At 43.2% G+C, this 15,391-nt stretch overlaps 2 protein-coding genes across 3 annotated transcripts in view; one reads left to right on the plus strand and one right to left on the minus strand.

The window, feature by feature from the left end:
- kcnab1a (potassium voltage-gated channel subfamily A regulatory beta subunit 1a) overlaps positions 1 to 3,256 on the plus strand; it is a 190,328-nt gene extending 187,072 nt beyond the window's left edge. For both annotated transcript variants that reach the window (XM_056283409.1, XM_056283410.1), the window contains 3 exons: positions 730 to 850; positions 2,916 to 3,004; positions 3,167 to 3,256. In XM_056283409.1, the coding sequence (XP_056139384.1) occupies positions 730 to 850; positions 2,916 to 3,004; positions 3,167 to 3,256 (300 nt within the window). The remainder of the gene's footprint in view (positions 1 to 729; positions 851 to 2,915; positions 3,005 to 3,166) is intronic.
- Positions 3,257 to 10,636: 7,380 nt separating this feature from the next.
- Positions 10,637 to 15,083, minus strand: ssr3 (signal sequence receptor, gamma). Its single transcript, XM_056283234.1, has 5 exons — positions 14,860 to 15,083; positions 13,654 to 13,780; positions 13,054 to 13,152; positions 11,810 to 11,941; positions 10,637 to 10,924 (listed from the first exon to the last, which is right to left on the minus strand). The coding sequence occupies exons 1-5, from the start codon at positions 14,990 to 14,992 to the stop codon at positions 10,858 to 10,860; spliced, it is 558 nt and encodes a 185-aa protein (XP_056139209.1). The 5' UTR covers positions 14,993 to 15,083; the 3' UTR covers positions 10,637 to 10,857.
- Between the last annotated feature and the right edge of the window lie 308 nt (positions 15,084 to 15,391).

Here is a 15,391-nt window from a genome sequence, read left to right on the forward strand (position 1 = left end):
TACAAATTCGCTGGTCCGTGGTGGTGTAGCGGTTTAAGCATCGGCTTTGTGTCGATGCAGTTGCCCACTGGAGACCGGGGTTTGTGCCTCGGCCTCGGTCAGATCCGACTATGGCCGGATTTGATGAAGCAGCAGTAATTGGCAACACAGTCTTCGGGAGGGTGGCAGAGTTTCTTTGTGTTCGTCAAATGAATGCGTCTCTGTGTGGTGGACGATTCAATAGATTAATTTTCGTCAATATAAGAACGAAATCTCGTGATATCATGCTGGTCAGACATACTTCCATCAATAAATCGATTCTTCCCCGGTTCTTGTATACTGGGACAACGACAGTAGTCCAATTACATGGCCTAATCGAGCTATAACCGTAGCTGGACTTAACTGTGCATGTAAACGCAGTGACTGTATTATGAATATGAATGCTGCATGAGCATACGCTGGGCAGAGCTATATGAAAGTTGTAGAAAAACAAACCAATCATATTTATCAAAATTAGTCAAGTAAAAATGGCCATGTACAAAATTTGTTTCTAAATACCTGAAACACAAAGTTTTGATTTTTAATGACTCTAATATACATCCCGGATGTGCCCTAACCAACCTGGCAATTTAGCTGAAAAGCAATGTTTTGCTCACTCCTCACCCTTTCTTTCTTTCTCCCACTTGTTTTCTTTTATTAAATCACTTCAACATCTGCCCTCTTTCTCTCCCTCACTTTCCTTTCCTCCAGTCATACCAGTGGTTGAAGGAGAAGATAGTGAGTGAGGATGGCAGGAAGCAGCAGGCGAAGCTGAAGGAGCTCACACACATCGCTGAGAAGTTGAGCTGCACCCTCCCTCAGCTGGCCGTGGGTAAGACACACACACCCACATACACAACACGGATTCCGTCACTTACACCCATGCCGATGAAACAGTTGATCCACTTGGTGACTGACAGTACCAGACAACTGAATCAAAATCAGAATCACCTCATTTGCCAAGTATGATACATGTACAGAGATGTTTCCTGTTACTTTGGGGTGAAGAAAATTGGTCAGTATATACACGTAGCTTGATGAGTCATGGTGAATGAACCATGTACCTTTGTCAGTGTATACATATATCCACATAAGACAAAAAGCTCTCAGATACAGTAGAGAAAAAGAGTGAAAGACAGGCTTGACAATGAGCTATGCATCCTTAAAGGGGGGGAGTAAACAGTCCACGCACCTTAGTATTATTTTTAATGGATTTACTTAACCAGCAGGAAGGTGTTGAGGGACATAAAATAGGGGTGGAAGATAACAGAATTAAATCCTAGACTAAAGATAATAATAATAATAATATCAACAATAATAATAATAGTGGGAACCCGGGTGGCATAACGGTGTAATTCCATTGCCTACCAACACAGGGATCGCCAGTTCGAATCCCCATGTTACCTCTGGCTTGGTCGGGCATCCCTGCAGACACAATTGGCCGTGTCTGCAGGTGGGAAGCCGGATGTGGGTATGTGTCCTTGTCGCTGCACTAGCGCCTCCTCTGGTCGGTCGGGGCACCTGTTCGAGGGGAAGGGGGAACTGGGGGGAATAGCGTGATCCTCCCATCCCCCTGGTGAAACTCCTCACTGTCAGGTGAAAACAAGCAGCTGGCGACTCCACATGTATCGGAGGAAGCATGTGGTAGTCTGCAGCCCTCCCCGGCTCGGCAAAGGGGCTGGAACAGCGACCGGGACAGCTAGGAAGAGTGGGGTAATTGGCCGGATACAATTGGGGGGGGGGGGAGAAAAAAAAATCCGCCTCCCCCCCCAAAAAAAATCATTACATTTATATTTCACTTTATCTAGACACCCTAAGCACTTCACATTGAAGGGGGTAACTCACTTCATCCATCCATCCATCCATTATCCAAACCGCTTATCCTGCTCTCAGGGTCGCGGGGATGCTGGAGCCTATCCCAGTAGTCATTGGGCGGCAGGTGTGGAGACACCCTGGACAGGCCGCCAGACCATCACAGGGCCAACAAACACACACACATTCACACCCAGGGACAATTTAGTACTGCCGATTCACCTGACTTACATGTCTTTGGACTGTGGGAGGAAACAGCCACCAATGTTTAGCACCCACCTGGGTGATGCACGGCAGCTATTTTGCACTAGAACGCTCACCACACATCAGCTTGAGGTGGAGACATGGGGGGATGATTACGTGGCCAGATAGAGAGAGCCCAGTTGGGAATTTTGCCAGGACACTGGGGAATCCCATACTCTTTGCAATAAGCGCCATGGGATCTTTAATGACCACAGTGAGTCAGGATGACAGACTGAACTACCTGACTATCACCGGCCATGACAGTAGAGTACACACAACAGTTTACTATTTATACCTTCGACAGTCAATATGTTCATTCAAAAAGAAGGGAACAACCTTTTTGCAAACACAGCAAGATGTAAGCCGGGAAGAAAAGCTTGTCCTCATGCACATGTAAGTGCACACAACACACAGATGAATAAGTTACACAGTGTGCTCGTCCATTCTCACACAAACTAATTCACAGGTAAATACCTCGGCACTGGCTTACACAGATACTGAAGGTTAGATTCAGCATCATACAATGTCAAAGAGCAGTGCTCCATCAAGTGGACATTATATGAACCTCAGCTCGCCACTAAGCTCCACACTGACTGTTCCTCTGATTTTTTTCTCATTTTGGATTGTTTTTTGTTTGTTTGCTTGTTTTTTTTGTTTTTGTTTTTGTTTTTTTGCTTAGCATATGCAGCAGTTGACCTCGATTCATTTTTAATCACTTTCAATTCAATTATCTCTTCAGTTCTATTCAACTCACTTGTGTTCAGCTCAGATCTATTTGGCCAGTCTGGTTCACTTTGTTTTATCAAAATGTGCTCTGCTTCTATGCACTCCCTGTTCTCCAGCGTGGTGCCTGAGGAATGAAGGCGTGAGCTCTGTACTCCTGGGAACCTCCACCCCTGAACAGCTCACCGAAAACCTAGGGGCTATACAGGTGGGAAGACACACACACAGAGTCATACAAACAGACTTACAGACACTACACTTTGTACCCATCTCTCGTCCACTCTTTAATTTTTCCTGTCCACGTGTTTCTACCCCCCCCCCCATGCCTATCTTTGTTTTTCACACAACACTCTTCTTCTTTCTCTCCCAGGTCCTTCCCAAGATGACATCTCACATGGTGTCAGACATTGACCACATACTGGGTAACAGGCCTTACAGTAAGAAAGACTACCGCTCCTAGAGCAGATGGGTGGACTTAAAAAAGGGCAGGCGCTGTCCTTTGGTCAGGTATACGCCTACAGTACCTGCTGCTGTGGACCCACTGTTCAGTGTGAAGGTCTTTGGTCCTCCATGGGCCCTCACTCAGCTCAAGCCCAGCACAGTTCAGCCTGGCCGAACCAACCAGCTTTGCTCAGCACAGCACAGCCCAGCTTAACTAACCTAATTCATTTGAGACCTGCTGCTACTTTGTGATCCATTCAGCTCACCTCTTCCTGGTTCATCTCAGTCCCGTCAGCCTAGAAAAAGGTTTATGTTGGTCTGCTTCCATGACACAACAAGTTTATCCGTGTCCATCTTTGATAGTTTATGCCAGCCACGGGGCTTCATTTATAAGAATAAAAACTGATTTTGAAAACAATGCAGTGTAGTAGTACCGTGCAATAGTTAATATGACTGAAGGATAGCATGATGACCTACTGGTTGACACTGTCCTCTTGCAGAAAGAGGGTTTGGAGTTTGAATTTGGACGTCCAGGGTGTCTTGCTGCCTCCTGTGCAGAGTATGCAGAGACAGGCTTCACACATTAACTATGACTGTAAAATGTTGCACAAGCATCTAACACCAATAATTAGAGGTGCCTAAGGATTTTGAGCATACATCGACAAGTTCCCTACACTACGAACACCATGAGATGATCTGTTCTCTCACTAATTTATAATGCTGTGTAAAAGACACAAAGCGCTTTGGGACTGTTGTCACAGTAAATCGCTATGCTCAGACATGTATTGAGGTTCATAGGAACACCATTAAGTTGGGAGGTCTGAAGGTCGAGGACATTGATATGCTATTGGTATGATATTGATATTGATATGGGGTAGTCCAACCTTGGGGGTCATCCCGGGTCGTCCTCTGTGTGGAGTTTGCATGTTCCCCCCATGTCTGTGTGGGTTTCCTCCGGGTGCTCCGGTTTCCTCCCACAGTTCAAAGACATGTAGGTCAGGTGAATCGGCCATACTAAATTGTCCCTAGGTGTGAATGTCTGTATCAGCCCTGTGATAGCCTGGCGGCCTGTCCAGGGTGTCTCTCCACCTGCTGCCCAATGACTGCTGGGATAGGCTCCAACATCCCCGCGACCCTGAGAGCAGGATAAGCGGTTTGGATAATGGATGGATGGATGGACATTGATATGCAGAGGTGTGGAGTTTCAAATCACAAGTTTGATGATGTTAAACTTGACAAAATTGAAAAAACCTTGCACTTTGCCTTTGACTTTAACACCAATGACTTCACTTGGACTTGAGCCTTTTGACTTGAAAGACTTGATGCCTTCTCCAAGCCCGACGATTACTACTACTACTACTACTACTACTTTTGGCTGCTCCCGTTAGGGGTCGCCACGGCCACCTGCGTGTGCTCCCTCATCACATCCATAAACCTCCTCTTTGGCCTTCCTCTTTTCCTCTTCCCTGGCAGCTCCATATTCAGCATCCTTCTCCCAATATACCCAGCATCTCTCCTCTACACATGTCCAAACCATCTCAATCTTGCCCTCTTGCTTTGTCTCCAAACTGTTCAACCTGAGCTGTCCCTCTAATATAATTGTTCCTAATCCTGTCCTCCTTCGTCACTCCCAGTGAAAATCTTAGCATCTTCAACTCTGCCACCTGTCTTTTTGTCAGTGCCACTGTCTCCAAACCATACAACATAGCTGGTCTCACAACCATCTTGTAAACCTTCCCTCTTGCTGGTACCCTTCTGTCACAAATCACTCCTGACACTCTTCTCCACGCACTCCACCGTTTGCACTATCTTCTTCACCTCTCTTCTGCACTCCCTGTTACTTTGAACAGTCGACTCCAAGTGTTTAAACTCATGCCTTCGTCACCTCTACTCCTTGCATTCTCGCCATTCCAGTCCTCCCTCTCATTCACGCATAGGTATTCTGTGTTGCTTCTACTGACTTTCATTCCTCTTCTCTCCAGTGCATACCTCCACCTCTCTAGGCTCTCCTTAACCTGCACCCTACTCTCGCTACAGATCACAATGTTATCCGCAAACATCATAGTCCACAGAGACTCCTGCCTGATCTCATCCTTCAACCTGCCCACCACCATTGCAAACAAATCCTAGCCCACCGATTCCAAGCCCGATGATTGTGTTTTTGAAACGTGGGCAGCCAATCAACACTTCATTTCCATAATTACATATCCACTTTGAATCAGTCTGTAATGAATACAAATCGTAAAAAGCTTTTTTTTTATTTGTATCAATTGAGTATATTAACTGTTACTCTGCTGTTAAGATTTTGAAATGTCATTGAATTTGATGGAGGGAGCATAATGACTTGTGTAGGAATAGACTTGGGAGTTGAGTAGGGAAGACTTGAGACTGACTTGTGACTTGGAAAACAATGACTTGGTCCCTCCTCTGCTTTTCATAACCCGCACATGCAGATTTTTACTCACACACATTGCATTTCTCAAGAAGAAATTTGATTCATGACATTTTATAAATGAAGCCTCAAAGCAGCCATAAACCCAACACCTTCCAGATCATATTAGTTTGCATCAGCTTAGGTTCAGTCAGCATCTACCACATGTACTTAATGCCAAGCATCTTTTCTGTACATTAGGGAACACTCTTGTCAGCTGACGGGCTGGGAATCTGGAGCATATTGACCAGTAGATGCATGTGTCTCCCTTTGTGTGGTTAAGCATCAGTTTGTCTTCTCTTCAAGAAACATAGTAAAAGAATGCGTGAAAGAGTTTTGATGAAAAAAAAACGCAGCAAGCTTGTAAACACAGCGCTTTGCAAAGTAGGCCCTCTCCGGCCGACAGACTGTCCATGCCCTGATTTGAAGGACGTTTGAGTTTCAGCGAGATGGAGGAGAGTGAAGCATGTCGCCCCCCTCACGATGCTCAATTCATAGGAGCCGCCGCCCTGCTCAAGTAGATAGGGAGATAAATATATTAACCTGCAGGAAGAAATGGACTGTTTGCCTCTCAGTTAGCGTCTACATTAGTTTAAGGACACCTCGTGTCTCGTGTCTTGCCTGTAAACCTAACCTTGTCGATTGCTGATACGAACCTTGTGGAAATGGAACAGCATTTGGAAACTATATTATGAACGGATGACTGATATCCAGCTTAACACGTTGATGAAACTGCCTCTCGCTGAGGAAGAAGAGAAAAGAAAGGTATTTTTACAGTGCAAAAAAAAAAGTGACCGTATTTATTGTAGAGTAGCGAATGATGATGGAATTGATTGACATTTGGGGGGGGGGGGGTATTGCATTTGTCATGGTGTATGTGTACATAAAATGTCAGCTGATATTGTAACATAACCAAAATCTCTTTCCTTGCATATGAAATCTACACTGGACTTTGGTTAAATATAAATAAAATGTAAATAGTGTTTATTTGCTTTTCCTCATTTGCACCATTGGATCCAGTCATTTCCCACCGCTGCAGAGCTGGCTTTACTGATCGATCAGGACAGAGCAGAGGTGGTCTGCAACTCTTGAGGGGTCTTACACTCACCTCAGAATCATTTAAGAAGGATTGAGCATTGAGTTTGTTTAGTTTTCTAGGGAGCATAGTCATTTTAGAAAAAGTGTAATATTAATTACACTGCTCACAGGTGTTCAGCCGCCACTCAGTGACATTTATATCATCAGAAGAACTGGACCAGGGCAGCAAATCACTATCTCATTAGTGGAGGTAGAACAGCTCTTCTCACCCATCCGTGTTGTCTTAACACCATTACTTTTATTTAATGTGGGAATAAAGCCATCACAGAGAGGAATAAGTCCAAGAGATATAAGCAAGATCATAAATTGGGCAGAAAACCTCAGCGCCTCCGGAATTTAAGTGTTAGTCCAAAGGTGCTTTAACCCCTGTATTGTTATCCAGAGCAGGGCTAGCTAGCCGTCAATCATATTAAAACGAATCATTTGTGAAGTGTTGTTATCATCATTGCTCATTACTTGTGTGGGATTTGTGTTCGATCAGGCCAGGCTCAGTGCAATTTTCCTCTATCGTAGCTTCAGAGCTCGAGATAAGAAAACGGCACACTGAAGTAGCAGGTTTAACAGGATGCATCACAGTCAGAGCTCCTGAGAAAGACCTGGCCTGCTGTCTGCTCATCCACCTGTCAGAGTGCCTTCAGTCCTACGGCTGGATAGAAATCAGAGATGTCTTTCATTACAAGTGGTCTAGTGAGGCTGGATGTGAAGAAAAAAGAAAAGGTGAGAATAGGTGGTATATATTCTTTTGTCAAAAGCAATATACAGATACCCAAAATTAAACACTGCAAACCACTAAGTGGTTATTCAAAAGGACTGTGGCAAAACGTTACAAGACATGGCACAACTCCTAACCTGATAGTAGTGCAGAGAAACCCTGCATGATACGGAGGACGGAGACGACTTCTTGAAATGTAACCTGGCTTTGTTCCCCTAAAGACATTAAGCATCCAAAAGACAAAGACCCTTCTCCCAAGAGGAAAATCTGTCTGGATATGAACATGTCTTCCCCAAAAATTCAACTTTTTTTTTTTTTTTTTTGGAAATGCATCTTAAGTTTTGCATCCATCTTTGAATGATCTTGATATTCTAGTCCTGTCTGAAGGATTGCTAGCCGACTGACTCTTGTGGGAAACCGACAATTGGCTTCAACATTGTCAGTTTTAATCTCTTGCTTGTCAAACTAGGAGCCAACATGCAGCCGAGCTATGTGTTTGGGCTGAGGCTGGATTTACATCAAAAAAAAAAAAGAGGAAAAAAAGTGATTTTCCACCCTGTTGGATCAAGACAAGAACATTTCTCAAAATCTGCCATGAATAATTCAACTATGCGTCACTTGGTAAGATTATGAGTTTCTTATATCAATCCAGCCTATGTCGCCCAAATTTATAAAATACCTTATGGACCTAACTGTATATATATATATATATATATATATATATATATATATATATATATATATATACACACACACACACACACACACAAATGGGTCCCAGATTATAATTTTCAATTTAACAAATGGAGAAAAAAGATATTTTCTACCTACAACTTGACATATTGTAGAAAATAAGTTGCCTAGTTGGATTGAATATATTAGTTAACATTTTTAGAAGGTAGTTTATAAGTATTTGGACAGTGACACAATATTTGTAATTTTGCTCCTGTACACCACCACAGTGGATTTGAAATGAAGTAACCAATATGTGATTGAAGTGTGAACTTTCAGCTTTGATTTAAGGGGTTGGACAAAAATATTGCATTCACCGTTCAGGAATTACAGCCAGTTTTATATATGGTCACCCCATTTTGAGAGGATCAAAAGTAATTGGACACTTGACGAACAGGTGGTTTCATGGGCAAGTAAGACCTTTTCCGTCATTATTCCATGACAAATTAAGCAGATAAAAGGTCTGGAGTTCATTCCAAGTATTTACATTTGCATTTGGTAGCTATTCATCGGAACTCTCAACATGAAGTCCATAGAGGTGTCAACACAAGTGACGGAGGCCATCATTAGGCTGAAAAAGCAAAGCAAATGTATCAGATGGATAGTAAACACTTTAGGAGTGGCCAGATCAACATTTCGGTACATTCTTAAAAAGAAAGAATGCACTGGCAAGCTCAGCAACACCAAAAGGCTTGGAAAACCACGGAACATATCTACGGTGGATGATAACAGAATTCTTTCCCTAGTGAAGACAAACACATTCACAACATCTAGTGAAGTCAAAAACACTCTTGAGAGGTAGGGGTATCACTGTCCAAGTCTACAATCAAGAGATGCTTGCATGAAAATAAATACAGAGGGTTTACGACAGGGTGAAAACCACTGGTGTCACTTAAGAACAGGAAGGCCAGATTAGACTGTGTTTAAAAACATCTAAAAACCTGCCCAGTTCTGGAACAAGGTTCTTTGGACAGATGAAGCAATGATTAACTTGTACCAGAAGGATGGGAAGAGCAAAAGTATGGAGAACACAAGTAACAGCTCATGATTCTCAGCATACCATATGTCAAACATGGTGGAGATAGTGTTATGAAATGGGCATGTATGGTTGCCAGGGCAACTTGGTCATTGGTGTTTATTGATGATGTGACTACTGACAGAAGTAGCAGGATGGATTGTGATGTTTATAAGGATATACCATTTGCTCAGATTTAGCCAAATGTCACAAAACTGAGAGGATGGCGCTTCAAACTGCAGATGGATAATGACATAAAACAAGCCGAGAAAGCAACCCAAGAGTCTCTCAAGGCAGAAAAGTGGAATATTCATCAGTGACCAAGTCAGTCACCTGACCTCAACCCAATTGAGCATGCTTTTCACTTGCTGAAGATCAAACTAACGACCAAAAGACCCACAAACAACCAGCAGCTGAAGGCAGCTGCCGTTAAGTCTTGGCAGAGCATTCCAAAGGAGGAAACTCAGAATTTGAAGATGTCGATGGGTTCCAGACTTCAGGCATTGACTGCAAAGGATTTTCCTCCAAACATTAAATATAATTGTTATAATCAGTTATGTTTGTTTGTCCAATTACTTTTGAGCCTCTGAAAATGGGGTGACCCTGTATTTATGGCTGTAATTCCTGAACAGTTAATGCCATATTTTTATCCAACCCCTTAAATTACAAGCTGAAAGTCTACTTTTCACTCACATCTCAAATACTTCATGTCAAATCCACTGTGGTGGTGTACAGGGGCAAAATTGCAAATATTGTGTAACTGTCCAAATACTTACGGACCTAACTGTATATATATATACACACTATACACTTTTGCTCCTTATTTATTGAGCACTTTTCCTACCGTTGAGTATTTCTTTTGACAAAGTTTTATATATATATATATATACACACACACACACGTCCTCCCACTCTCGACAGTGACTTCTCTGTAAATAGATTATATATCATGATAAATAAATTATGGCAACAAACAACAATGTGTTGTACTTCTGCTTGAGAGATCCACATCCCAAATGTTGCTTGAGACGCTTTGCTGTTTTATGATTACAGATTGAACCCTTCTACCTACCAAAAAAAAAAATGCCAAGAAAGACATTCGGTCAAACAGCATTCTTTATCACATGCCATATTGTTCTTTAAACCAACTGTGTATCCGATGTGTACAATTCTGTCCATCAGCACACCTGCGAGCAGCCCAGTATAGGCTATCAATGCACTATTCTTTATGGACGTCATACTGTTTCCTGTGATAAAACTTTCAGACACTCAAATTACTGCCCTCTCTTCCAAAGCCCATTGGCTTTGAAGCAGGCTAAAATAAAGTATAAAATGTGTAAGCACCAAGTAATTATGTAAAAGTCTGCCAGATACACGTATACAGACAAAGAAATTAAAAAAAGCTGGCAAGTAAATGAGGGTCATACCTGGCCACTTTTATTATTTGTACAAAAACAAACAACAGACATTTGATCATGAATTTCATGAGGCTGAAATGCAAAACATCTACATCCCACCCAAACCATATGCCTCGTTTTAATGACGCATTTATAAAAAACCCTCACTTAACCCTGCCCCTCTATCCATCCCCTCGACCCCAACAACCACATTCCTTTTTCTTCCTGTCCGACTTTACTTGGAGCCGGTAGACAGTAGAGCAATGAGGCCAGAGGAGGCACTGATGGATAGAATATAGTTGCTGGAAGATAATGGGTTAAGGCCAAAAAGACATTAGGACAGCATTGGGAGGGTGGTGTGAAAGGGATAAGCAAGTGCCTTTATGTGCATTGGCTATTAAAAGCGATTACCTTGTTACTGTCAGGTAAAGAGGGATTCTAGATTTAAAATGGTCGTTTGCACCATTTCCGTGGCTGAATCTAAGCAATTTATCGTCGGTGCATCATGACAGGGTTGTCAGAATTGCTGTGCTCACACACATAACCCCCCCCCTTTTTTTCTCCCCAATTGTATCCGGCCAATTACCCCACTCTTCCAAGCCATCCCGGTCGCTGTTCCACCCCCTCTGCCGATCTGGGGAGGGCTGCAGACTACCACATGCCTCCTCTGATACATGTGGAGTTGCCAGCCGCTTCTTTTCACCTGACAGTGAGGAGTTTCACCAGGGGGACGTAGCGCGTGGGAGGATCACGCTATTCCCCACAGTTACCCCTTACCACGGGGGGAGCAGCAACGAGGACGGCTCAGAAGATTGGGGTAATTGGCCGGATACAATTGGGGAGAAAAAGGGAGGGCGGGAAACAAGTGCAGCGACCAGGACACATACCCACATCCGGCTTCCCACCCGCAGACATGGCCAATTGTGTCTGTAGGGATGCCCGACCAAGCCGGAGGTAACACAGGGATTCAGACGGGCGATCCCCGTGTTGGTAGCCAACGAAATAGACCGCTGTGCTACCCGGACGCCCCCACACACTCATAACTTAAAACTGTAAACATAGAAAGGGCCAGATTCATCACGAGATCAAACTGCATCTGAACAACGTTCATTATTAAATGCAGATACATGTGTTACCCTTGGCCTTAATATATTATTGCTAACTACAGACACATGATTAAAGGATACACAGTGGGGTTGAAGTTCTTCAGCAGGAAAAAGGAAGCTATGATGACAAGGACCAAAAAGAGGGTGTTATTGTAGAAGATCGAAAATGTGGTGGCCTCGTAATCAGCAACCTCATTCTTCTTCCACAGGATCCTGGGAGAGGGAGAGATAAAATTAAAATAATTTTAGTGAGCAAATGCTACTAATGTACAGAATTTGTGCAGTAGGTGCAGACATCAGCAGCTAGCAACAATGTTCATAGTGACACACAGAACAAGGATCTTGCATTTATTGCTAAAGGATATGGGCATTTTTTTATATTATAGTTTTCAAAAGCCTTTAATTTCACAGTATGTAGTAGTATGGAGGGACGAGGGCAAAGTTAGATGACACAGTTGCACCCCCAACTCAAAAGAAAATGAAAAGAATTGAATATGTTTTGCTATTGGTTCCTGACTATTGTGAAACATAGATACTTCTATCAGCTAAACCACCCAAGATTGACCTACAGTCCCTTTCAGGTTCCAGCACAAAGCTTAAAAAGTAATGATGGAGAAGGTAAGGAAAGTGGAGGCCCTATAGTCTGCAAATTCCTTTTTCAACAAGAAGAATTAACAGAGGTCAGAGAGTTACAAAGCTTCAATTATTATTTTGTTTTATAGATATCAGAGTAGTGAAGCATGGCACAGGCATGGAGTCGATTTCCATCTCTTCACACACAAGTCACAAACTGACAGTTAAAACACTGAAGAGGAACACTACATGTATACAACGTGGGTCTATTTCAGCATTTTAGGCAGTTAGAGTAACTTTGAGAAAAATTCTGTAGGTAAAGATGTCAAGAGCCTAGTCTCGGGCTCAACAGTGACATGTGGTTGACATTCCACAAAGTAACGTCATCTCCTCGGTGGACATTTCATCCTAAGTGCCTTCCAGGAGTTTGAGTTATACACTTAGCATAGGTGTCAGAAAGATTTAAATCCCCAACCTTAAATGCCACTTCTATGCTTCACATACTGAGCTACGCTGGGTCCCAATTAAACTTCAATATCAGGCAAGACCAAAAGAGGACTGATTTTGGAAGCTTATACATGTCACAGTTTGCTTTCTAATTACATAGCTGCACTGAAAGCCAAAGGTCTTTCAGCAAACCTAAAACAAGGCATGAAGGCATATGTCTGAAACATAATAGTCTAATCTTGGCAGAACCCACAATTTAAGGACCAGGAACCGGGTGTGCTTAACAAGGTTTAAGTAAATCTCACCTCTCATCTTTTTCCTTGCGGGACATCCTGCGGTTGTCTGCCTCAGACAGCTTCCTTGTTACTTCCTTAGAAACGGCATCTTCACGTTTCTGGGCAACTCTTACAAAAATAAAAAATAAAAAAAAGATGACAGCCAAATTGTTGAGTCAGTTGTTCATTTCTTCACATTTACAAAAAGTGGTAGGAAGAAAACACTGGACAACACTATCTGATTTTAGGCTAAGGCCCAGCTACAACAGAGTAACAACCATAGTTTGTCAAATGATAAAATCAGATAGCAATAGCTTGTTTAAATAATAGCTGAATGGCAAGACTATGTAGAGTATGTATGAAGACTAGTGGCAAAAGCTTTGTACTTTTAATTTCTTCTCATTTTTGCCCATTTTATTTCCATAGGATTTGCCTTAATTTGTCTTAGGGCCCAAATCTGAAATCAATGCATGATAACCCTTGTGCAGATAGGCCATTAGTTCAACATGCCATCTGTTAGTTTGCATGACTGTTTTTGATACTTTCTACTTGTATGATGTGTGCACATGAGGACAAGTCTATGCATGTAATCTTTTTAAGTTCAATTAACTTGTGTTTTTCCCCTCATACTTGTGTTTGAGGACGAACTTGACGTTCTTGTAGGCGAAGGCCACCAGATAGGTGCTGACCAGAGTCATCACGACATAAAGAACCGCAGACTGAACAAGGTCCATGTGCCAGATCCTCCAGAACAGCCCTGGCACCAGAGTTTAACACAGAGTTGTTAGAGATGGCAAGTGGTACATAGCAATTACAGGTTCACTTAAACTTAACAGAGCCCCTTCCATTGTAAGCGACGGGGTCATATACATCCCCACAGCTAGGTTATGAGTTTAGTTGGTTAGCTAGTCGTAACTAGCTTGTAGCAAGCTAACATCAATGTAACCATCTCAAGACAATTTTATTTGTATAGCCCAATATCACAAATGTGTCTCAGGGGGCATTACAGCAATACAACATCCTGTCCTTAGACCCTCGCACCAGATAAAGAATAACTCCCTAAAAAAAAAAAACTTTAACAGGGAGAAAAAATAGGAAGAAACTTCAGGGAGAGCAACAGAGGAGGGATCTCTCTCTCCCAAGATGGACAGACCTGCAGTGGATGTGTGTACAGAATGAAACACAATTTACAGAATACAACACTGACAGAGGATAACATAAATATAATGGAATTATAAGATATATGAATATGAGGAGGTGGCGCAGTGGTTAGCGCGGTCGCCTCAAAGCAAGAAGGTTCTGGGTTCGAGCCTCGTGGTAGTCCAACCTTGGGGGGGGGGGATACTCTGTGGAGTTTGCATGTTGTCCCCGTATCTGTGCGGGTTTTCTCCGGATGCTCCGGTTTCCTCCCACTGTCCAAAGACATGTAGGTCAGGTGAATCGGCCATACTAAATTGTCCCTAGGGGTGTGTGTGTGTGTGTGTCTCGGCCGGCCCTTTGATGGCCTGTCCAGTGTGTCTCCCTGCCTGCCCCCAAAGACTGCATCCCCGCGGTTCGGATAATGGTTCGATGGATGGATATGAGGAACAAGTAAGGTGTTAGCAACTTCATTTCATAATCGCCCATTGAAAACGATAATCAGTTTCTCCAATATTCTCAGTTGCAGTCTAAGGTAACCGATTTCATACTGACAAGTGGCGCTGACACGCAATTTATTCACCCCGCCGCAATTTGCCTTTTAGCCCAGTATCTTCCCGTTTATAAGTCCTAGCTGAAGCTAACGTGGTTAGCAATTGTTCACCTTTCTAGTTAGGCACAAAAAAAACACCGACTCACAAATGGGAATGGCAGACACGATGAGCGCATTGCCGTAGAACAGGGCTGAGGACTTGGTGGAGAGGTTCCTGCTGAAGTCCTGCAGGAGAAGGTCCTCCTCAGACTGCTGTTTGCTGTTGCCTTTCGGTGCCATGGTCCGTGTCTGCGTCCCGTTCACCGCCTAGAAGGGGGAAGAAAAGGATTGACACGTAGGAACACAGCCTGAGCAAGCCAACGACGCGTCAGCACAAACACGGAAGTACAACTGTGCAAGACGGAAGCTAACGTTGTCTCCTGCTCAAACTAGCGGTGCTGCCCCCTACTATTCAGGAGGCGTTGAAGGGGTGCTGAAGGCACATATCTCCGCTAGAGGTCACTCTCTCCTCAGACAAGAAAAAGGAAAGCCACCCCAACAAACGACCCTTGGACACCATCTTCGTACAAATCGACACTATTGCCAGAGTGACTCGCAGGCCATGAGGTGAGTTACCATAAAATACCTGGTCTGCATAGGTTTCTCCAGCATTAGTTAAAGCCTAATCATCAGGATACC

The sequence above is a fragment of the Lampris incognitus genome, chromosome 7, assembly GCF_029633865.1.
Source record: "Lampris incognitus isolate fLamInc1 chromosome 7, fLamInc1.hap2, whole genome shotgun sequence".
NCBI lineage: Eukaryota > Metazoa > Chordata > Actinopteri > Lampriformes > Lampridae > Lampris > Lampris incognitus.